General features: G+C 41.7%; 2 protein-coding genes across 4 annotated transcripts in view; both read left to right on the top strand.

Annotated features, from left to right (window-relative positions):
* The window catches only part of RCOR3 (REST corepressor 3), a 35,997-nt gene extending 18,663 nt beyond the window's left edge, over positions 1 to 17,334 (top strand). Inside the window, exons 7-12 of one of the 2 annotated variants that reach the window (XM_060247243.1) lie at positions 445 to 523; positions 5,134 to 5,352; positions 10,201 to 10,278; positions 11,169 to 11,226; positions 13,978 to 14,216; positions 14,686 to 17,334. In XM_060247243.1, coding sequence (XP_060103226.1) covers positions 445 to 523; positions 5,134 to 5,352; positions 10,201 to 10,278; positions 11,169 to 11,226; positions 13,978 to 14,216; positions 14,686 to 15,030 — 1,018 coding nt within the window. In that variant the 3' untranslated portion in view covers positions 15,031 to 17,334. The remainder of the gene's footprint in view (positions 1 to 444; positions 524 to 5,133; positions 5,353 to 10,200; positions 10,279 to 11,168; positions 11,227 to 13,977; positions 14,217 to 14,685) is intronic. The other variant, XM_060247249.1, reaches the window with a different exon arrangement.
* A 3,177-nt stretch (positions 17,335 to 20,511) lies between these two features.
* TRAF5 (TNF receptor associated factor 5) overlaps positions 20,512 to 23,690 on the top strand; it is a 45,661-nt gene continuing 42,482 nt past the window's right edge. Inside the window, exon 1 of one of the 2 annotated variants that reach the window (XM_060247229.1) lies at positions 20,512 to 21,217. The gene's annotated coding sequence lies outside the window, so the exon portion shown is untranslated. The remainder of the gene's footprint in view (positions 21,218 to 23,690) is intronic. The other variant, XM_060247221.1, reaches the window with a different exon arrangement.

The raw sequence follows: 23,690 nt of genomic DNA, 5'->3' as shown, positions 1-23,690 counted from the left end.
CCTTCCCTCCACCACAAGCCACTCTTTCTCTTTTGTCTGTTCTTCCATACAGAATTGTAGAGTGAGGGCATTCCATGGAGTGGGACAACAGAAAAAGAAAACTTGAGTACAGATCTGACACTTTAATTACAACTTTCTGTAAAGCAGTAAAATATTCTGATACAATTAGTCAACATAGGAAAATGTGTCAGCATGCTAACTGTCATTTAAAATGGTGTGGCTACTCTAGTGGAATTCAAATGCCTGTTAGATGTATGTTTAATAAACAAATACCAGATTAGTTTGGATTGAGTACTTCTGTTTATTAAATCCAATTCTGTAACCTCATTATGTGACTAAATATGTTAAGTACAAATATCCGCAAAAAAGCACTTTTGCATACAGAACAAAATAGAACATAGAGACTTGGAGGAAGGAAGTTCACTACTGTATTTTTATTCTCAGTGATGATGATGTGGAAGAAACTCACCCAATGGATGGGAATGACAGTGATTATGATCCCAAAAAAGAAACTAAAAAAGAGGTAATAAACACTTGATTTTTAATTTTAAATATTAACTATATTATTTACATAAAGCAGTTCGCACAGCAATCCTTATAATCACAGTTGCATAACTTGCTACAGGTCAACACAACATTATCAGTGGTGAAGCATTGTACTTTTATCGTTTGCTAATGAGCAACTGGAACTGTGTGACCACTGATCTACAGTTATTTTGGATGGAGGTAGTTACATTAATTGGGTATTTTAGCATTCCCCACAAAATTAGGGAGAAATTTAGGCAATACTTACTTTCTTTCGTGAAACAGGAAGCGCAGATGCACACTTGGGCATGGGATAGTGCCAGGTGCACCCTATGCCTGGAGATGACTCACTAGAGTCCAAAGGCATTGCAGGGATGACCTTTCAGTTATAAAGAGCATCTGGGGATGGTAGACCATGAAGTGACAAATGTGGTCTACAGAGCAAGTTGTAGTAGTTTAAGAAGAAGAAGACATTGGATTTATATTCCGCCCTCCACTCATGAGTCTCAGAGCGGCTCACAATCTCCTTTATCTCCCTCCCCCACAACAGACACCCTGTGAGGTGGGTGGGGCTGAGAGGACTCTCACAGCAGCTGCCATTTCAAGGACAACTTCTGCCAGAGCTATGGCTGACCCAAGGCCATGCCAGCAGGTGCAAGTGGAGGAGTGGGGAATCAAACCTGGTTCTCCCAGATAAGAGTCCACACACTTAACCACTACACCAAACTGGCTCTCTCCATCATGGCCATAAACCCTCAGTGCTGAATGACTACTGCAGAAGGACCTGCTGCTGTGTAGTTCCCCCCAAAGTGAATGACATTCTTTCACCTTAATTGGCTCCAGGGTTTGTACAGATGTAGAATATTGGCTGTGTTTCAATGTGTAGTCTTAGGTTATATCCATCAGAGCATTTCTGCAGACCAGCATAGGGGGGAGGGGCTGCAGGGCTGCAGAAGGAAGGGAAAAACTAGAAAGACATGTTCCATGAATAAAAATCTTTCTGTCTATGGCAGCACTGTGTTGGATCCAAGCATGTTTGGTGTAGTGGTTAAGTGCGGACTCTTATTTGGGAGAACCAGGTTTGATTCCCCACTCCTCCACTTGCACCACTGGAATGGCCTTGGGTTAGCCACTTGTCCTTGAAAGAGCAGCTGCTGTGAGAGCCCTCTCAGCCCCACCCACTCACAGGGTGTCTGTTGTGGGGGGAGAAGACATAGGAGTTTGTAAGTCGCTCTGAGTCTCTGATTCAGGGAGAAGGGCGGGGTATAGATCTGCAATTCTTCTTCAGTTCTTCCCATATGTGGGAGAGGAGCGAGGCCTGGCTATTGGATGCCCAGCTGGGAGGAAAGGGGTGCTTGACCACCCTTCTCCTGGAAGTTTGATACAGATTACCAGAGGTATCCAGCCTGCTCACAGATAACTCAGGGCTGACCTAGGCTGTTTGGAACCCTAGGCAAGGCTAACTACTTCTCCCCTCCCGCACTGATAACCAACTATATCCTGTGGACCATAGGATAGAATGGAGAGATCAGGCTGCTGCTGCAGCTGAATCCCAGAGACTCCAAGAAGCACAGAGGAAAGATCTTTTTCCAGGATGCAAAAGCAGGAAGAAAGCTCTACTGCCTGCACCTCTCGGAGACTCTGAGCGGCATGGGGGGAGATCTTTTTCCTGCTTTTGCACGCCAGGGTGCAAAAGTAGGAAGAAAGCCCCGCCACCTGCACTTCTCGGAGACTTTGAGAGGTTGGGGGAAATCTTTTTCCTGCTTTTGTACCCCAGGGTGCAAAAGCAGGAAGAAAGCCCCGCCGGTCCAGGGGGTCCAGTTCTACAATTCTTGGACTAGTGGTGCCCTAGGCAATTGCGTAAGAGACCTAGTGGGAGGTCCAGCCCTGGTATTGGAGCCTTTACCACTTGCCTGCACTTGTACCATGGTGCAGGCAGTATCTTATCCATCCCCCCCTCCCCACTCCTGTAACTTCTACACAGATTAGGAAGTGTTTATTTATTTATGTAATTATTTGTATATCACTTTTCTCCCCAGTAGGGACTCAAAGCAGCTAAAAATACAAAAGAGAAAATATAGTAGAGGCAATAAAAAGGGGTACTGAGCAGATCCAACAGACCTTCCTGCCAGCTCAGGTCTGCAATCCTTAGGCTAAGAGCTGAAGGACAAGAGTTCTCTGTCTCAGCCTCTGGCAGCTTAAATACCTGTGCAGCAGAACCAGAACAAAGTCAGCTAGATGTTATGCAAGTGCTGCTAGCCAGCTAGCAGGTTCTTCCCCATTTCCTCTTCTGCCTAAGTAAAAAAATAGATATTAAGTTGGTTGGCATGCAAGTGAAAAAGAAGAAAAACAGTTGAGTGCACAAATTAGACAATATAGCAGCATCTTGGTTGCATTTCTGAATTAGTAATATCCTTTAAGACTACAGTCAGAACAGCCTTATAGGTAGGACAGCTTGAAAAGTAGTAACTTGATGAAGGAATTAGAACTCAAGCTTCTCATATCTGTACAAAGCAGTAACTACTATAATTTATTTATTATATTTTTGACCCCTTCCCAGTGGTCAGGCTCAGGGTGGTTTACATCAGGTACACACAAAACTGATGAAAACCAACATAAAACTGTAAAACTTAGATTCATTTAAAAAGTGGATGGCATCAGAATCCCAATAATGCTGCCATCTCGCAGAACCATCTAAATTCCGGTGGTGCCACTATCTCACAGAGAGTGGGGATGCCAGGTTGAACTGTTGCTATCCTCAACCAAATGCCTGGTGGAACTTCTCTGCCTTACAGACCCTACAGAAAGACAGTCAATCCCACAAGGCCCAGGTGGAATTTGGCAGAGAATTCCACCAGGTTGGAGCCAGGGCAGAAATGGCCCTGGTCGATAACAGTGTGATATTTCTCGGGCTGGGGACCATCAGCAGGTGTTAATCGCCAGAACGCAAGGCTCTCCTAGGGGTATACCAAGAGAGGCAGTTCTGAAGATACATTGGTCCCTGGCCATCAAGGGCCCTAAAGGTCAACACCTTGAACATAAGAGAAGCCATATTGGATCAGGCCGATGGCCCATCCAGTTCAACACTCTGTATCACACAGTGGCCAAAAAAACCAGGTGCCATCAGGAGGTCCATCAGTGGGGTCAGGACACTAGAAGCCTTCCCACTGTGCCCCCCCAAGCACCAATACAGAGTATCATTGCCCCAGACAGAGTTCCAACAATACACTGTAGCTAATATCCACTGATGGACCTCTGCTCCAAGTTTATCCAGTGATCCAGTACTCCACGGGAACCTGCTCTGGTATTCCACTGGAAGCCAGTACAGTTCTTGCAGCACCAGAGAGATGTGAGCCGTGTGTGGGGTCCCCGGAAGGCCATTGCATTCTGAACCAGATGGAGTTCCTGGGACAGCCTCAGTGATAGGCTCATATAGATTGAGTTACAGTAATCCAGTCTGGAGGTGACCATTGCATGGATTACAGTGGCTAGGTTGGAGTGAGACAGTAGAGGGCCAGTTGCCTGGCTTGGCACAGTTGGTAAAACATCAGCCTGGCAATATTGGTGACCTGGGCCTCCATAATCAGGGAGGCATCCAGAATAACCTCCAAGCTCCAAATGGGGGGGGGGGGGGTATCGGTTTTAATGGTATACCATCAAGGGCTGGGAGCTGGAATCCCACACCAGCATCTCTCTGGCCCAGCCACAAAATCTGTCTTCTAGGGATTCATTCTCAACTAGCTCTGGTATCCTGGTATCATGAAAGTATGGATGTAGCTACTTGGTAGTCACTAAAAGTGTAATCGTATGAAGTTACTTCAGGCTAAGCTCACTGAAATCAGTGTGCTTAATCTTCAATAACTGCATTGGATTGCATTGTAAATTTGATTTCAAGCCACACACATGTTCTTTGCTCCCAATAAAATACAAAGAATGTGTCTGGATTTACTTGTCTTGCATACTTTTTCTGTAAGACTTTAGAAATTTGAGGATTTGGCAAGTGTTACAGTAATGGAGAGTGAATCGGGGAGGAACAAGGAAGGCAGCTGTGTGGTGTGTGAAATGCAGTCCAACCCTTTTCTGGCTTTTGAAATTTTGCCCAATGTTTCTTCCCCTCTCTGACCATTACTTAGATTCTTAGTAGTCTTGTTCAAGCTCTTGCAGATTTTTGAGACAGCACATATTCACAGCTCTTTGAGTTGTGAATGTTTCCAGCACCACAAGGCCAGTCTGCTCTGATGTTGCCAGTGAACCATTCTGCACGCAGGAGCACATTGGCTGATGTTGACTTCACTGCATTCAGAGAGCAGCTAAGTACTAAGAGGGATGTTGGGAGTCTTTAAAATCCGAGGTAACTTAGACTGCAGTCCTTACTATGGCATAAATCCCACCCAGTTTAGAATAACTTCTGACTAAATATCCATAGGACTGTGCTAGGAAAAACATGAATTTAAACTGCACATATGGCCTAGTGTGGTGGGATTTCAAGTGACATTTTGTTGTTTCAAATCAATTGAGCCAGCCCAGAATCTTTTGCTGGACAAAGGAAAATATTTAATTTTAAGTCTATTTCATATTTGTTTATTTAAACTTTTTTTAATGTCAAAGGGAAATAATGAGCAGCCTGTTCAGTCCAGCAAAATAGGACTGGGTAGAAGAGAATATCAGAGTTTACAGCACCGTCACCACTCTCAGCGTTCCAAGTGTCGTCCTCCTAAAGGCATGTACCTAACTCAAGAAGACGTAGTAGCCGTTTCCTGTAGCCCCAATGCAGCCAATACACTTCTTAGGCAGCTGGATATGGAGCTGATCTCATTGAAGAGACAGGTAATTTGCAGTGCATTCTGCTTAAATTTTTAAAAATTTGTATTGTTTTGAGAGTTTGGGCAATTAATGCTGTTTAATAAAGAGATTTCTATAAAAGATGGAAATTAGGTTTCATTTATCACTTGTGGACTTAATGCTGGCTATGAGCAATGTCCTCTGGAAAATCTGGACTTTTGGCAGATTTATTAGTTTCTCAAGTAGTGTCTCAACTTTACTTGTTGGCATAATTATAGTTACCATTGTGATTTCATTTACAATTTAGCTATATCTTAATTTTGTTTTGGAGTTCCTTAAAAGGATTTTATGATTTTGTAAAATGTTTGATAGGAGGATAACTACCAACTATTTTGAACTATAGCAAAAGTGGTTTATATAACAATAGCACAGAGCCAAATTTTTGTGAAAAATGCTTTGCAGTACTGGGGAAGAGGCCTCCAAGAAGTGGTAATTAGTGAAATGACTCCCCCTGCTCCAGGCAAGTGAAGAAAGTTCAGCTCAAGGCTTGCTTCACTTTTGCAGAAAGGAGGATAGATAATTTCAGTGAACTCCCCTTTCTTCCAGCAAATCCCCCCCCCCCAATATTATTTTCATGGTATTTTGCTCTGGGGAGCCCTTGACCCCCAGAAGATTGCCTTTGGTGGGATGTACTGAACTGCTGGAAGCTGAGGAAAATCAGTTTCTAGACTTCAGTTTGCAGAAGTTTAGAGCCAATCCATAATCCTCTTACTGCGATTGAATGGCACTTTACTATAAACTATTTTTGTCACCTTCTGTGTGGAAAAATAAGAATGTTCATCTAATCTAGAATCCTGCTTCATACAGGGGCCAACCAGCTGCCATCTAGTTGCCATCCTCTTGTTGCTGCCCCACCCCATAGCACTGGAATTCAAATGGATGCTACTTTTAGAAAATTGAGCCATTGTGACTAATAGCTATTGATAGAGGTGTCTGCCATGATGCCTTATTGTCAGTGAACATTTGTTTAGCCAGAACCTGTGCTGCTGCTTGTTTGTGTTGTTTGGCGGGACTTCAGTTTTCTTTTAAGGAAGGGTTCTTGTCTTTTAGAACTTCTTTGAGTTTGCTTGTTAACCATATTGGCATCCTCGTTGATTTGGTGGTACCTTTCAGAATCTGCCATATATTCTAGTTGAACTTCCATTATGGTGAATTTAAATAATTTCCAAGCATCACAATTTGGCCCTCTTTACCCTCTCTTCTGGCCTTTTTTCTTTCTTTTCTTTTTTCTTTTTGAGAAATTGCATCTTCTGCAATCCAGTGTGGTTATGTTGGCCTCTGGAGACAGCCTTCCAATCACATAAATGTTGGATCATACAATGATAACTGTTCCTGGTCAGTACAGTTAATGCTTGCATCTTGCAACATCAGGTTGCCTCCCATCCATGACCAGCTGCTCCAAGGCACAATCATTTGTGCTGTCTAGAAATGTTGCCTGCTTTTCATGATCAGAACACACATTACCTAGCCTTTCTCAGAGTTTTGGTCAGGCAGGCAGTTATGTGTCGCTAGGGTGTTAATTCCACCCTAGCGACACTGTGGTGGAGTCTGTTCCTCTTAAGTTTTTTAGCGTATTGGAGTCCACGCTCTCTTTGCCATACAGAGCCCCTCCACAATTTGGGCCATGTTTCAGACCTTTAATAAACTGTTAACATTGCATGTTGGTCAAGATAGCGCAGACATTCTAAAATTATGACAAAGCAAGAAGTAAGGGAGATCCTGTTTCCCTGGCCCTCAATGAACTGTGAGATGGCTGATTTCTAGAACATATTTACTTGTCTGGGCAGGTAGCACAGGGTCTCAGCTCTGTATGAACTGAGTGAGATACTATCTTCAGCTGATCTAAAGATTCAAAGCTGATCTAAAGATTCAAAGTCTGCTAAGCATCTATCATGCCTATCATCATCAACATTCTGCCCTCCCCCAGCAAGCAGGCTCAGGGTGGATCACAACACATCAGAAAATATATAGAATTAAAACATTAAAAACCATCCAAATTAACAGCTAACAATAAATTTACTAATCAGATAAATGATGGCAGCTATTCTGGGACTTCAGGTGCCTCCTGAGGAATCTAGTTAGATGGTCATACACCGCAGCCTGTTACCTGGTGATGCTCTGTTGATTTTGTAAGCAGGGCTGGTCAGAATAGGCACTGTAACACTGCAACAGTACAGACCATGCAGGCAGTGAGAGCAGGGAAGGCTAAGATGATTTGGACATCCACTGCCTCAACCAAAGGCCTGGTGGAACAGCTCCATTTTATAGCCCCTTTAGAACTGTAGTCTTACAGGGCCCTGATCTCCAATGAGAGTGTATTTCACCAGGGCCAGGGCAGAAAAAGCCCTGACCCTTGTCAAGGCTAAATGGATGTCTTTTGGGCTGGGGACTACCAGAAGGAATTGTTTAGTTGAGTGTAAAGCTCTTTGGGGCACATATGGGGAGAATTGGTCCCATGCATATGTTGGGCCCTAGCTGTGTAGGGCTTTAAAGGTCATTACAATTACAGGGGTTTTTGGATGACACTTCCATGTTAGACCCATTTCAGTCTGGCTTTCGCCTGGGCCATGGGATGAAGACAGCACTGGTCTCCCTCATAGATGATCTCCTAAGACATCTGGATCAGGGCGGTTCGGCAGTGCTGTTGTTATTAGATCTGTCACCTGTCTTCAATACAGTTGATCACCAGCTGCTGTCACACCGCCTTGCCAACACAGTGATTCAGGGGTCTGCCCTTCAGTGGCTTACCTCTTTTCTCCAAGGTCGGGGAAGGAGGGTGGCTGTTAGGGAGAGATTATCCCAGAGACACCCACTTGTGTGTGGAGTGCCTTGGAGTGGTCCTCTCCCCGACATTATTTAACATCTATATTCACCCCCTTGCCCAGATAGTCTGGGCTGGGGTGTCACCAGTATGCGGATGACACTCAGCTCTATCTCTTGATGGGCGACCGGGCTGACTGCGTCCCGGATAATCTGGACTGGGCACTACAAGCCATAGTGAAATGGCTCAGACAGAGCCGACTGAAATTGAACCCAGCAAAGACAGAAGCTCTGTGTCTAAGTCGAGGCAGCCTGGGAAGAGAGATCCCTCTGCCGACCTTCAATGCCTTTAGTGCCAGCTTCGAAGGTCAAGAGCTTAGGGGTGCTCCTGGAGTCTTCATTATCTATGGAGACTCAGGTGGCAGCCACTGCCAAATCTGCATTTTACCATCTTAGGCAGATAAGGCAGTTGGCTCCATACCTAGAGCGCAACGACTTGGCCACAGTAATTCATGCAATGGTCACCTCAAGAATAGACTACTGCAATGCCCTCTATATGGGGCTGCCCTTGACTCGGACCCAGAAGCTGCGACTAGTGCAGAATGCTGCAGCCAGGTTGGTACTGGAGCTGCCTTTACGGGTGCACATCCAACCTGTACTGGAGACGCTGCACTGGCTGTCTGTGGCATTCCGAGCCCGGTTCAAGGTGCTGGTCATGACCTTCAAAGCCCTTTATGGCCTGGGACCTGTCTACCTTCGGGACTGCCTTTCCCCACACAAGCCCCGGGGAGCACTACGTTCAAGTTCCCAAAATCTTTTCAAGATCCCTGAGCCAAAGGATGCTCGCCTGTCCACCACAAAGGCAAGAGCTTTCTCAGTGGCTGCTCTTACCCTCTGGAATGCCCTCCCTGAAGAGGTCAGGGCCCTGCAGGACTTGCCACAATTCCTCAGGACCTGTAAGACATACCTGTTTAGACAGGCTTTTAATGTCTAGCCAGAGGCATTTTAACATCTAAGAGCGGCGTTTAATACCCATCATCCCACAGCAAAACCTTTTCTTCCGAATCAGACAAAAATAAAGCGCTTAAAATATCAAAGACTACCACTATTAACACCATCTTGGAAGCACAAATTGTATCTTAATTTATACTGTCATATTTTTAATAATGCTTTATTGTAATAATTTTATTGTAATAATTTAACATTGTTGTTTTACTTGTTATTAGCCGCCTTGAGCCCAATTGGGGAGGGTAGGGTATAAATGCAAATAATAAATAAATAAAAATCACCATAACCTTGAACTGGATACGATATTCAGTTGGCAACTGGTGCAAGATATTCAGTTGGCAACTGGTGCAATTGAAGCAACACCAGATGAATGTGCATCCACACAGGGGTCACAGTCAACAGGTATGCCACCACATTTTGCAGTAGCTGCAGTTTTTAGGTCAGGTCCAAGGGTGGCCCCCCCGTAGAGCAAGTTACACTAATCTAACCTGGAAGTGACCACTGTGTGGATCATTGTAGCCAAGTCCCAGGATGTAAGATAGGGAGTTAGTTGCCTGACCAGCTGCAGATGATAAAAGGCTGATCTGGCAACAGTGGTGACCTGGGGCTTCATGGAAAGCAGGCCATTCAAGATCATCCCTAAGCTCCTCACCGTCAGCACTGGTGTTAGCAGCACCCCACCAAGGGTTGGGAGATGGATTCCCAATTCTAGACCCCTGTAGGTCAGATACAGGATCTCTGTCTGTTGGATTTAATTTCAGCTGGCTGTGCCATAGCCAACCAGCCATAGCCTCCAGAGCCATGTCCAAAATATCCCAGGCAGAGTCCATCCATCATCAGCATACTGATGACAGCCCAGCCCAAAGTCCCAGACCACTATGACTGTGCCTGCATGTGGGAACACACAAATGTTGGGCTCTCAAAACAGGTCTTATCTCATGAGTGGAAAAGTTCCATATGTTCAGTGAGGTTGGCTGACCCTGGTTGTCCTAGTCACTTAGCAACAAGCACATGCCTCATTTTGTGTAAACTGATTTCCATTTCTGATGTTCTTTGTTGGAAAAGGTGCAGAATGCTAAGCAAGTAAACAGTGCACTTAAGCAGAAAATTGAAGGGGGGATAGAAGAATTCAAACCTCCTGAGGTAAGTCATTATGAAATGCAGATGAATGTTCTGTGCTGCATTTGATGTGCTGATGGTCAAATAGCTTGTGGCTTACACCATTTGAAAATGTTCTAGAAGTATTCACATGTGATACTTGGATCAATTTTTGTTTAAGTCCCCAGTTAGGTTAATGAGAGACCTTTGTGAGCCAGATAGCATTTTTGACTGGTGTGTTGCTCTTGCAGACATCCCTTCACACATGGCTCAGATAGTGTGAGAAACCCAGAAGCATTTTTTGGTGTCATACATGTTACCAGGATTTTACTCATCTCATGAGTTACTCATGAGATAAGACATGCTTCAGGATTTTGAAACATTTGCTCCAGAATATTCTGATTACAGGCTGTAGTTGCAGGCCAAATTTCCATGGTCTCCAGTGCACATGAGAAAGAGGCTGTCTTATTTGTCTCAACACTGGAATGCATAAAGCTTGAATTCCTGTACTTGAAAAGAAAAGGACAGCATGTAATAGACTTCCCAAACTTGCTTAATGTAAAAGCCACATAGAATAAAGTCAAATGTTTGAACGCTGCAACACATGAACGTCACATGTTTGAGAGCTGGGAGGGAGGAAAATAGATGGGAAGGGAGTGGTGGAAAGAATGCAACTTTAACTTTAAATGCATTCTCCAAGCCAGCTGGTGGGGTGCTGGGGGCTTCAAGAGCCACATAATATGTGTGAAAGAGCCACATGTGGCTCCTGAGCCGCAGCTTGACCACCCCTGCCATAGAGCCTTTGTCAGCTGGAGTGACTGTAAATGGTGATTTATTGTGTGAAGAGGGGCATTTTGTAACTATTATTTTTAGGGCAGTGGTTTTTTTTAATGTGCTATAGCTACTTTGACATATAATGTCTCTCTTTTCAATAGTCCAATCAAAAAATTAATGCCCGTTGGACCACAGAAGAACAACTTCTTGCAGTGCAAGGTAATGTTAGTATTATTACTTCTGTATTTCCTTTACCAAATTCTTTTGTGGCTGACCTGGAAAAGACCTCTCTAATTAATTTGTAATTTCCCTCAATTTAAAAGGGTATATGGGTGGTGAGTGGCATGAAAGCTTTAAAATGTTACGAAAGGGATGTTGTCCTTTTATTAGCATAAATGATTTTTTTAAAATTAAGCTGGCAATTATACAAGAAAAACAATCCCATTTAACGTAAAAGTCACTGTATTTAATTTGTTACAGAACAGCACCAGGTCATATTTTTTCATACACTTATAGTGCAGTCTTGTGTGTGTGTGTTCAGAAGTCTCACTTTATTCAATTGGGTTTACTCCTAAGTAAGTGCATAGTCTAGCAACCTGTATCTTGTAAACTATTGTAGTAAAACTAATTCCTTCAATCCTAAAAGGATTTTTTCCCTGCAACTATAAGGAAGCAGGCACAAGGAAAATAAGAGTATTTGTTAGGATGTTCCAGTTAAAAATAAACTGGCACTTTGTGGAATGAAAAGGCACAGTGTATATGTCCTGTTTGTGACCTAAAGCACCATTCTTCAGATCCTTTGTTTTCTTACATTTAGTAGTTAGGTGGTACTACAGAATGTAGTACATCTTCAGTGCAAAAAAGATCAAAAGCATTATCTTGATCTGGCTAGTGCAAGGCAGCTTCATATGTATGTGATGCCCTCTGAGAAGGTTATTGTAAGCCACAACTCAGGATTTGGAGTTTGGATTCCTGCAAATGAGTGAACATTTGGCCTACTAGGCAAAAAAGGCAGAATCTTACAGAACACTTCAAAGGTAAATTTAGATACTCCTGTTTTCTTGAAAATGAGCTAGCCATTCAGATCTATCACTTAGAAAGTATCTGATTGAAACTTCACTGTTGTATACACATGTAACAGGGAGTGAGCCCCACTGAACACTTCGTAAATAATTTCATGGGGAAAGTGGCATATTCTGTTTTCTTTGCCTTGTATCCAATTAACTGACAAAAGTAAGTAGGTATTTTCCTCACATTCTGTTCCTCATGCCTGCACTCCATTTTGATCTCTGGAAAGAGTACCCCTGGGATTTCTAGACCCTTGCTGATAAATAGTGGCACAGGTTTTGGATGTGCAGAGTAAAGGGAAGTATGTGAAATCCTCCCCACTCCATCTTCTTTAAAAGTGGAGATTTAGAGTTCCATGGAACATTGGTTGCTTTGGCTGCTATTTTTAGATCTGTCAGTTACTTTTTTATTTGAACCACAACCAAAATATTGGTGCTGCTATCCAGATTTTCAATTCTGGCTTACACAAATGTGGATATTATGTTTAATAATAAGAAACTAATATACCAACCAGAAATACTAGAATTCAGCACAGAATATATGAACATTTTCAAAGATCTGTGTCTCACTTGTGCTTGGAAATAGTTGACGTAGGATGTTCATAATAACAGTATTTAAATATCCAACAGATTATTTCTCTATTTAAAAATAAATCCTAACATTTATTAAAGTGTGTTTTTTAGAAGAAGAAAAGATTGGATTTATACTCCGCCCTTCACTCAGAGCAGTTTACAGTTTCCTTCCCTTCCTCTCCCCACAACAGATACCTTGTGAGTTGGGTGGGGCTGAGAGAGCTCTGAGAGAACTGTGACTGACCCAGCAGCCGCATGTGGAGAAGTGGGGAATCAAACCCACTTCTCCATATTAGAGTCCTCAATCTCTACACCAAACTGGCTCCCAAGAAGCAGGGCATAGAAGTAATTTAGACAGTTAATTAGCTGGCTTCTGCAACAGTAGAGTCCTGTCATGCTTCATTGTTTTGGTTTTCATTGAGCTTAAACTTTTGAAAATTACCCAGACTATCATACCTAGAAGTCACAATCACATTTTCTTGTATATTGAATGGTTTCCCACCCAGCTAAATATGCCAGATTCTTGGCTGTTATGTAAATTGTTAGTTGAAAAGTTGCTTACATATACTAAAATAGGTAGATGTTGCCAGAAACAAAAACGGATTTCTATTTAAATTAATGGACATAGTCCATGGATTCAGTTCACTATGTTTCAGGCCTGGTAAAAGGAAAGCCATTAGAGTAACCAAGAAAAATGCATTACTAGAAGTAAAAGATACAGGTATTTCTGGTAATTCTTCCATGAAATAATTAGTTCCCATACCACCTGATAGAAGTAATAATTTTACTTAGAATCATTTGCTCTGGACCTTTCAACTGGAAGAACAGTGGTATTTATCTTATCCTAGGCTGAATGAGTGGCAAGATACATGCCAGTGTTAATAAAAATACAGATCAGGATCCAAATTGCTACTTTAGAAATAAGTATTGTGTACGCCTAGTACAATGTTTGACTGTTATTCTTTTAACAACAGACACTCCATATCCTATCGCAAACATGCCCTATTTGATAATTCCCTCTGTTTCAAAGGTTATGCGCCTTTTTGCATGGAAGGCCACTGTTCAGTATAATAACTCTGTTGGGCACATCAAATTAGTTATGTGGTTCTCTCACTCTGGGCTGTAGTTAATAAACTACTAATAAACATGGTATTGAAACAAACCTGTAACAGTCGCTAATCATGTAGTGATCTTTTGCACTAGAGTACATAATTCCTGCTTGGAAAATTAGTCCATGGCATCTGAAGGGGACTTTTCTGCATATATACATCATCCAGGTTTTGCTTATTACCTTGAACTTTCATAGGTGTATTTACTTTGCCTTTTTTAGGTGTCCGCAAGTATGGTAAAGATTTTCAAGCTATTGCTGATGTAATTGGCAACAAGACTGTTGGTCAAGTGAAGAACTTCTTTGTAAACTACAGGCGTCGGTTTAACTTAGAGGAGGTTTTGCAGGAGTGGGAAGCAGAACAAGGAACCCTGGCTTCTAATGGTGATGCTTCTGCTTTAGGGGAGGACACAAAAAATACTAATGTGCCATCAGGGAAGAGCACTGATGAAGAAGATGAGGTGTGTTTTTGTGTACCAGATCTTAAATAAGCATGAGTATAGGAGTAGCATTAAACTTCATGTTGTAAAATGTAATATTTAGCTTGAAGTGGAATGCTGAACCACCATTCTGATACTTAGAGCAATATACAGGTCAGGCCCTGTTCTTTTTATCCTGAGGCTTTTGCTAGCAGAACAATTTGAGAACTAGGTTGCCTGTTTCTCTTCCCAACCTTTTTGTGATTGTGCTAATAATGGAAATATGTATAGCTGACTAATCCTATTTAAAAACTTTTTTTGCTTTTTCCCCTTAATATTTTGTCTCTGTCACTATTAAATTGCTTAGAAATGGTTGCTTTCAAAGCAAGGTTCCATAGCTACCAGAATGGATAAACTCATTGTGCTACCCATATTCAGGAGACAGTGGCAACCTAAACTGCATGTATAATAGAATGGCTGCTTTTACATCTCTATGTCACTTTATTTATAGGCCCAGATCCCACAGACCCCTCAATGTGTAGGGTCTTCTCCACCTGCCCAGGCATCTACTCCAACACCAGCAACCCCTGTAACAACTCTGAATCAGCCTCCTCCATTACTTCGTCCAACCCTTCCGGCTGCTCCAGCTCTCCATCGTCAGCCTCCACCACTTCAGCAGCAGGCTCGATTTATTCAGCCGAGGCCAACCTTGAACCAGCCCCCTCCACCACTCATCCGCCCAGCTAATTCAATGCCTCCTCGTCTAAACCCAAGACCAGCATTATCTTCCACTGGTGGCCCACAGCCACCATCGCTTATTGGAATCCAGACAGAATCACAGTCCCCTCTGCACTAAAGAAATAGGGCAGAACTATGGTAACTAACAAATAAAATTGTATCAGTGTCTATTTTTCTCAGATAGGAAAGGAAGTGAGCCTTCCGCAGTATTGAAGCAGTCTTACACAAAAGAGCGAGCAACAGAAATAATGTGAATGGCCATCTGTATAAGAGAAACTTCAGTGCAGTTGATTGTTACAGTGAGACAATATCTACGAAGTCGGTCTTCTTACACAGATAACTTCTTTAAAAGAGAAAAGGTTCAAAGCACTAGGACTTAACTGGTTTTTACTCTATTTATTTTATGAAAATCTTTAATACATGGAAACGAAGCATCTGACAAGTGTAGGAGTTTCAACTACTGTTGTGAAGCTGGCGGTAAACCTGATGTTATTTGGGGAATTCCTTTTTACATTTTCCTATGTTAGGAGCGCAAGCATTAATAAGAAGCCTACCATTCAGATTCTGACAGATATACAATCACCAACATTTTAGACTTATATTTTCTAGATTTCTTTAAAAATGCTTTTCTGCAGAAAAAGTTTACAGTATGCCTGTTGGAAAAGTTGTCTTGAAGATCTGCAAAGCTAAGGTACAGAAGTTAACTTAACTGTGTGGTCTTCTGATACTGGAAGTATGACTTGCTAGTACAAATTCTGTGGTAGGCAATGGACGAGCCAGCATCTTTGCCTTACATAAAAAACAAAATTAACACCATTAACAGCTGCTGTTACCATGTGGCTACTGAAGTTGTTGTCTTTTAAAAATTATCTTTGTAGTACTGCTTTTACCTGAAATTTTATCTTATTGTGTAAGTTTTGGCAATAGTTAACAAAGGATTGCCCGCCTGAAATTTATAGGTATTGGGGCAGTATAATAGAATTAAACATTAAAATGTCTTTACCTACCACTGCTTCCTTCTCAGACTACCCCAGTTCATTTTTTGTAGTTTTTGCCAATGCAATTTTTTTCCATTTTAACTTGATATTAAAGCAGATACCAAATCATGCTTTACTAATTAATTGGGAGACAGTATGCAGCTCTGTGTTGACCTCATATTTTTAGGCAAGAAATATTGAGTAACTGAGGTCTTCTAATTTGCATTTCTTCCCATGTAACTTTCCCCACTTCTTTTTAAAGCAATGGTATTTAATGTTCCAAGTTTAAGGTTTAGGGTGATATCTGTGCAGCATTTGTACCAGCCTCTTGACAATACTGCATATAACAATTCAAGTGTCAAAACTTAATCTGTTACAAGGATTTATTCCTTAGCTTTTCTCAGTTTTTTAAAGACTTATTTAATAGATTTTTTCCTCCTTTTGTTTGTAGTATATTAAGTCTACATCTCCATAGTTTTCTTTTCATACTTTATCTGTATTCCCGGCAACACTGCTGGGTTTTAAATACTGGATTTTCAATTTCCAGAGTTCATGGTACTTCATGGTATTGGAACTTTAACCCTCAATCTGAGGTTCTTCCAATTACCAAGCACCTGTATATGCATTTGGGCATAAATATCAAAACTACTAGTGATGCATTTTCAGTATTTAAATATTTAGATCAGGTCTCCCAGTGACTTTCTTGTACTTTTTGCTAACTTTTTGTCTTGTCTATTGTTGCTAGAACTTCAGTATACTGGAGGTCAGGTGGTGTCATACAGATGACGGTTTAGACTATCAGAGCTGTAACTGGGTACCTGTGCGTTTTGAGTGAGATTGGTATGCAGTGTAATACTGCTTTACATACACTATACCACACAGTAATGACATGTCTAGCATTTGTAGTACTGAACATGTACATAGCAAAATGTTGTCCTTTTTTAAATTGTGTGCTTTCCAGATTATGTGCATACAGCTTGCACGTCCTGTTTTGGGTAGGGGGTTGTGTTAAGCAGTGTTTTTGCCTGGAAGAGTGATATGCTTGCTGCTTAATCAAAGAATTAAAGTTTCCAAGGAATCTGTGTCTATTTTTATGTACCTTGTAATGGTTTAAAATGTTTAGGGCCCTTATACTGTGATTCTCTTCTAAATTCGTTTATATTTTTTTAAAAATTAGAAATAAAACTATATGATTTTTCATTTGAAAGGGGTTTTCTTTTTCACCATATTAAAAATATCCAGTTTGACTTTGTACTGTTGCTACAAAACAAAATCTATTCATTTAGGTTTACTTTTTGTCACTTTATGAAATGTAAAATGTTTGCACTCCCTTTAAGTTGGGCAGAGAAAAATATTTCTTACATTGGTTTTGACAAATGTAACTTTACAGCTCCTTTTTATGTACAGTTTTTCAGTTACAATAAAGAAATATAAAAACTTTTAAATGAATGGCCATTTTAAAGGCCTAGGTGTATCTTTGGCAAGGTGTTTAATAGGTGAGGAAAACTGCCTCAAGGCTGAAAAGAGGTCGTGGGCAGGGCTTGTTGATTACTTGTTTTATTATATTCTCCCTTCCATTTGTGAAATCTACCAAAGCAGTTTACATCAACATTTTGCTTCCATTAGTGAAATCTTTTACCAAGGCAGCTCACATGAAAATGTCCATGGATTTCCTCAACAGCACTGACTACAGCCACTTTAAACATCTCTCCCAGCAGAAGGCACTGCAGAGAGGGTAAAGACATGATTCTGCCACCAACACTGATGTGATTTTAACTGTGAAGCAGTCCACCTCTGATATGTTTACTTGATGAATTTGTGAATTGGCTCCTTACCTGGCAGAATCTTCTCTGGACATGGAAAGCTGTCTTATACCAAGTCAGACAATTTGTCTATCAAGGACCCTCTGATTCTTGCCAACAGGCTTGTACTTCTAGCCATACCCATGCTTAAGTACCCGTCATAAAACTGGGGGAGGGGTCCACTGGATCTTATTCAAGTGGTTGGTGTGTTCCTAAGGTTTTCCTGCCCTGCACCTCTCCCTGGAATTATGAAGGAACTCTTCCAGGCCTAGTTAAAACTACAGACAGTGCTCTGGCACCTTGCTCCTGGCAAAAAGAGGACGGCTTTGCCCTCTTGCCCCTAGCAAGAGGTACCATAATAATTAATCAGTGGACAACTATTTCTTTAATTGTAATCAAGTGACAATGATATTTCCTCGATCTGTCCTTAACAGCAGTCCAAGGAAAAGGGAGACCAGCAAGGACTTCAAGCTTTCCCTAATCTCTGCTACTTGTAGGGCAAGTCAGTTGAAAGGAGCTGGAGTTTCTCACCTTCAGAATACCAGGTGGTATGTGAGTGGCTTCAGTGTCTTTATCCATTATAAGCATAATATGCGAACCAACCCAAAGCCACAGTCTTAAGTCAAGGCCATCTACATCTCCGACAGCAAAAATGGTACAGTATTTTATCAAGAACTTAGTTAATGTGAGTAATTTTTAGTCATGTATTGTCTTTCCCCAAAAATTATGTCTGGGACTTGATAGTACTTTCACTCTTAATCAGACTGCTAATGAGGGACCAGAAAGGGATTTCCCCTAGGTCAGACTTGTTCTTTCTGGTTTCCTTTCTCTCTTCACTGTTTGACAGGGGCTTGGTATCTTAGTCTTCTTATTTATTTCCCTGAACTTATTCTCCACACTCCTGGAGCCCTCCAATATGAATTGTCTTTAGCTCACTTGGTTGAGACAAGCTGTAGAAGGAAGCTTTGGGCTAATGTCTGTCTTTGCAGTGCCATGATGCAAGAGCATTCATGTTCATGCAAACACTCATTCCTTTGAGTTGTGAATGATCTTACTTTGCTTGTCTCTTAATTTAGTCAGTGAAGTGTGGGACATTGCAGTAAACCCTATACATATGATCCTCTATTACCTCAAATGTTAATTGTCATGGAAATAATCATAATTCAATAGTGGCTGTGTGTTTTAAGTCTGTCCTTAAGATGGGCATTTGTTAGATTCAAGTGGGTAGCTGTGTTGGTCTGGACTGGAGCAACAGAACAAAATTCAAGTTCAGTAGCACCTTTAAGACCAACAAATTTTTATTCAAGGTATAATTTTGTGTGCAAATACACTTCTTCAGATACATTGAAATAGAAGTCAGCAGTCCATGGTTTGTATGGATGCATGACGATATATTCGTCGATTAGCAGGTTTCCAGTAATGCAGTACAATGAATAGTAGAATGTAATGTAATTTGAAATGGTAGCTTGGACTGTATTTCTCTGGTCTGGTGACAGCGGGGACATAACACTGCACAACCAATCACCCCACCCTAAATAAAAGGATGCTGTTAGTTACCTCCATGCTTGAGAAGAGATGAATGAAGTGTAACAGGGTCTCAATTACTCTCAGCATTCCACAATTAAAGGTACATTTACTCATCAATCTCCAATTTTGATTATTTATTTGCTTCACTATATTTCTCCAAAAAATTAAATCCAAATTGTGACCATATAAAGTAAGATTCAGAGGAGTTAGCCATGTTAGTCTGTTGCTGCAAAACTGAGTCCAGTAGCACCTTTAAGACTTAACGAATTTTATTGTAGCGTAAGCTTTCGAGAAACAGCTTTCTGAAGAGGTATGCTACAATAGAATTTGTTAGTCTTAAAGGTGCTACTGGACTCTGCTATTTTGCATATAAACTAAGCTTTTTATTCCTGTTTGGTCCTTGCATCTGTTGAATATCATTATGTTGTATGCTAATTTGCAGCTCACCCTTTACTATATGTATGGACTGGTAACTTCTGTTTCTTTTTTCTTTTGGGGTTTTCTTTCTTTTTGACATTATGTGCATGTATGTGTCTGCACCTGAAAATCATGGCAAACTTTGGTGACTGACCCCTATTGAATATTCAGGAGGTGGCTGGAGTTTATTCAGAGAGGTGGCTTAAGAAATCCTGCCCCTGTCGTCCTGACTGCTGGTATTCCAAGGAGGTCTCCCATCCAAGTACTTGCTAGAGTCAACCCTGCTTAGGTTCCAAGATCCGATGAGATCGAGCTTGCAAGCTATCCAGATTAGGGTGTAACTTCCATTTCAATATATCTGAAGAAGTATGCGTGCACACAAAAGCTTATACGTTGTTGAACAAAACTTCATTGGGTCTTAAAGGTGCCACTGAATTCTAATGGGTTACATTCACGTTGCTATAGGGAGCTGTTACATGCTTGGCAATTGTTTGCTGTACACAGGATAATTTCTGAAAATTCTGAAGGGAAAAGCTACAATTTATACATATAACGATTCTTCATCACTTATTTATGCACACACATTATAGTGCTTTGGATGAGGTGGCCGAATACATTTTTAAAGGGCATGGAGTCCCTTCCCGTTTTCTACATAAAGTGCCTTGGTGGAGAAATTTCTTACTATGTAGAGGCGGGCCATATTTTGCTTAGGTTAGCAGCGTAAGTCCTAGCAAAATACTTTGCTAACACGTCAGTGGGCTACAGGTCTGGGCTGTAAGAAGACGGGATGGTGACAAGCCCGGCCCCCGCGCTCCCTTCCGCTGCCCTCGGGATTGTGAGGGACGCTCCTTGTTTTCCCAGAAGGCAGCGTGACTCAGTTGCCATGAAACCGAAAGCGGCGGAGAGGAAGAGAAACGCGATGAGTTGGGAAAGTCAGATTCCTCCCGAATCCAACGTCACGTACAGAAGCGCCTCAGTTTTCCACCCAGGTTCAAAAGAGAGGCTGCAACGGGAGAAGTTTGCCTCCTCTCGGAACGGGAATGTGATGCTGGCTGTGACAGAAAGGCAAGCCCGGCATTTTCTTGCACAGTTCCCGCAGCTGCTTTTGCATTCTTGGCCGGTGAGTGGCGGGTCAGCGGGACAAAAATGGGCGCCAGGGGAGAACAGCGCAACGGAGGCTGGCTTGTTCTGCATGCTTACCTCAGAGAGTAAGTGTCATTGAACTTACTGCTACTTACTGTTGAGTAAAGACGCCCAAGAGTGGGCGGTAGGGTGGCTAAGGGTGCGCCCACGCTTGGAAGGAAGCAGCACCCAGAACAAAGAGCTTGACGCCATCCCGGCTTTCGAGCCACCTCGCACCTACCCCATCGGTGGTGGCAAGCGACGTCATTCGCCCCGCCCGGCAGTCCCCCACGTGCGCCTCCTCAGCTCTCCACGGTTACCATTGGCTTGTTTTCGGGCTCGGCGTGCGGGGGGAAGGAGAACTTCTGACTCTGCTGCTGCCTCAGAAGTCTCCGGACTGCTGTTGTTGAGTGCTGACGGACGGCAGCGCGGGATTTGAATGTCGGAAGGAGCACCGCAGGTAAGGCAAGTCCTTTTTCTGAAAGGAAGCCTTGTGGGCTGCCGACGCCTGGGCCCACCAGTGGATAGGCATTGATGAACTAGTCAAAGATCCTAAGACTGGTTTGCAGGATGCTTGGAAGAAATGGTCTGGGGGTACAGGTGTGTCTGTTGAGTTAGACGGAAATGGTCAGGTAAAGAGAGTGTCCTTTTTTGAAGAAGGCATCCTCCGCGTGCTTCTTCCTAGTGCAAGGCAGCATGGCTCAGCCATAATTCCTTCTTAGGGTTTACTGAAGTTACAGCTTGCACAACTGCAGAACATTGAAGAGGTCAGCTACTGAAGTGAGTGTATCTTGCTCTTGGTTCGGATGCATCAAAGGAATTATTGTAAAATTGATGGGAGAAATGCATCACTTCAGCTGTCATTTGTGGGGAGGAAAGTAATAAATGAGGGAAAAGACTAATCCTCAGCTCTGTGTGTGTTTGGGGGGAGTGATATGCCCCCACCAACAGATTCTGTAGTACTTAAGAGGAGAGGAGATGCTCTGGTTTTAAATGTGCATAGCCATAAGCCACCCACTACAAAACTTATTATGGATTTTATGTGTCCTTCATTATATGCAACAGTTGAATTTTTATTTTATGCTAGGCAGATACAACTATTTTCCATATGTGAGGTTAATATTTGAGTTATTGGGCTTGGATAGAAAGCTTTATTGTTAAGTTTCTTCCTGTGTCAGAAGTTGTGTCACAGTACTTAGGCAAGAGCAGGTAGGCACCTATAGATAATGACAGTTGCCTCCAGGTGACCTTGCATGGAACTTTGCAAAGGTGGTGATGTGACAATGACAAACATAGGTAAGTGTAAGCAGATGGGCTAGTGCATTGCTAGCTTTTGGGGAGGTATTGCATTAATTCCATTAAAAGTGCTTATAAAGAAAGCAACATTTAAAAAGGGAGTTCAGCAATATAATGAAAAAATGCATGCATTCTCATATGTATGTGGAACTGAACATTCAAATTAGGTCCATGCTTCCAGCACTTGTTAGGCTTTTAGATTGGTTTTAAAAAAAATGCATGTTGACTTTGTCCTGCTGTCCCAAACTGTGCTATCCTGTGTATGTTAGCTAGGTATTGCTGGCATATTATTCTGGCTATGTCTATAATTAAAGCTTCTAGAAAGAACTCTGATAGAGTCAAAGCCAACCTTGTGGGGCTGTGTTGGTGGAATAGAACTGATGGCATCATCTTAACATTTTTTTATTGCCCTGAGGTATTCAGGTTGGTATATGTGGTTCTTCCCACCTTACAAACCTATGAGGGCAGGTTTGGATGAAACTCAAGTGTCTTGTCCTAGTCAAGTGTCTCCTGAAGAACTTCCTGGCAGAATGGAGGCTGGAACTGGGACCTCCTTGGTCTTTCTAACAACTGCATTATACTGCTGCTTTCCAAATATTAATATGAGAAATGAGACAAATTAACAGGGAAATTATCTCTTTGTTTAATAAAAAATGAAACCCATGGTGTAGGCGGTACAGAAGTGTTATATTGTGAGATTTGCTTACCTTTAAAATTGACATCTGCCAGGGCTTTGATTATGGATGTATTCTGAAAGTATTAAAATATTTATTGCTCACTGTATGTCTTTGTGGTGTATTTCTGTAAGGAGACAAGAACTGGTTTTTTTTTAACTAGCAGCAGTTAGAGTATAGTGATAGAAGAGCACAAGAAGGAATGCAGCTGCTCTGGAAATGCATGAGCCATAAATAATACAAGTCGAAAATAGATGATGATGTAAGGGAAAGTATGTAATTTTATTTGAAAATCATGAAGCATGAATATTGAAGCATTGTGCACAAGGCACTTCATATACATGAGTTTCTGGAGGAAGGCTGCACAGAGATAGGATAATAAGATATTCAATAATAGCACCTGTTTTTAATCCTAGGAGGGCAGTGTTACTTCCTACAGGAAACAGATGTATGCAGCACCTTTTGGAGCATAGCATGTTAGTGGAGCTTGTCAATCGATTAGGATTTTTCTGATGGTGCTGTTTTAGTTAAGACTATTTTGAGATTTGTTAAAAGCTATTTCCTGCACTTGCTTGAATTGTTTTTTGCAGCATTTGTAAAAGACACTCTGTAATTTTTTCTGATAATTTGTTGTTCATTCGGATTAAAGCATTACTAATTAGGGGCTTTTGGAGTGAGACTACGCTCATACAAAAGACCTATTGCAATGTTTCAATCCACAACATTCATGATTTACAAATAAAATTACAGGTTTTCCTGCAACTTGTATAATCTGTTTTTTTTTTGGGGGGGGGGAATAGCTTTAATACGTGTGTTTGGTATTACATAGTAATTGTTTTAACATTAGTATGTAAACTACCTTGAAGACCAGTAGAACATGGAAAAAGCATCCCACTGATTATTAACACATTTATGTACTTATGCCATGTATTGCACAATAGTTTATAATTACTTGGGAAAGTC

Source organism: Heteronotia binoei, chromosome 1 (assembly GCF_032191835.1).
Source record: "Heteronotia binoei isolate CCM8104 ecotype False Entrance Well chromosome 1, APGP_CSIRO_Hbin_v1, whole genome shotgun sequence".
NCBI lineage: Eukaryota > Metazoa > Chordata > Lepidosauria > Squamata > Gekkonidae > Heteronotia > Heteronotia binoei.
The sequence above is the reverse complement of the archived record's forward strand: the minus strand, read 5'-3'. Positions and strand labels throughout refer to the sequence as shown.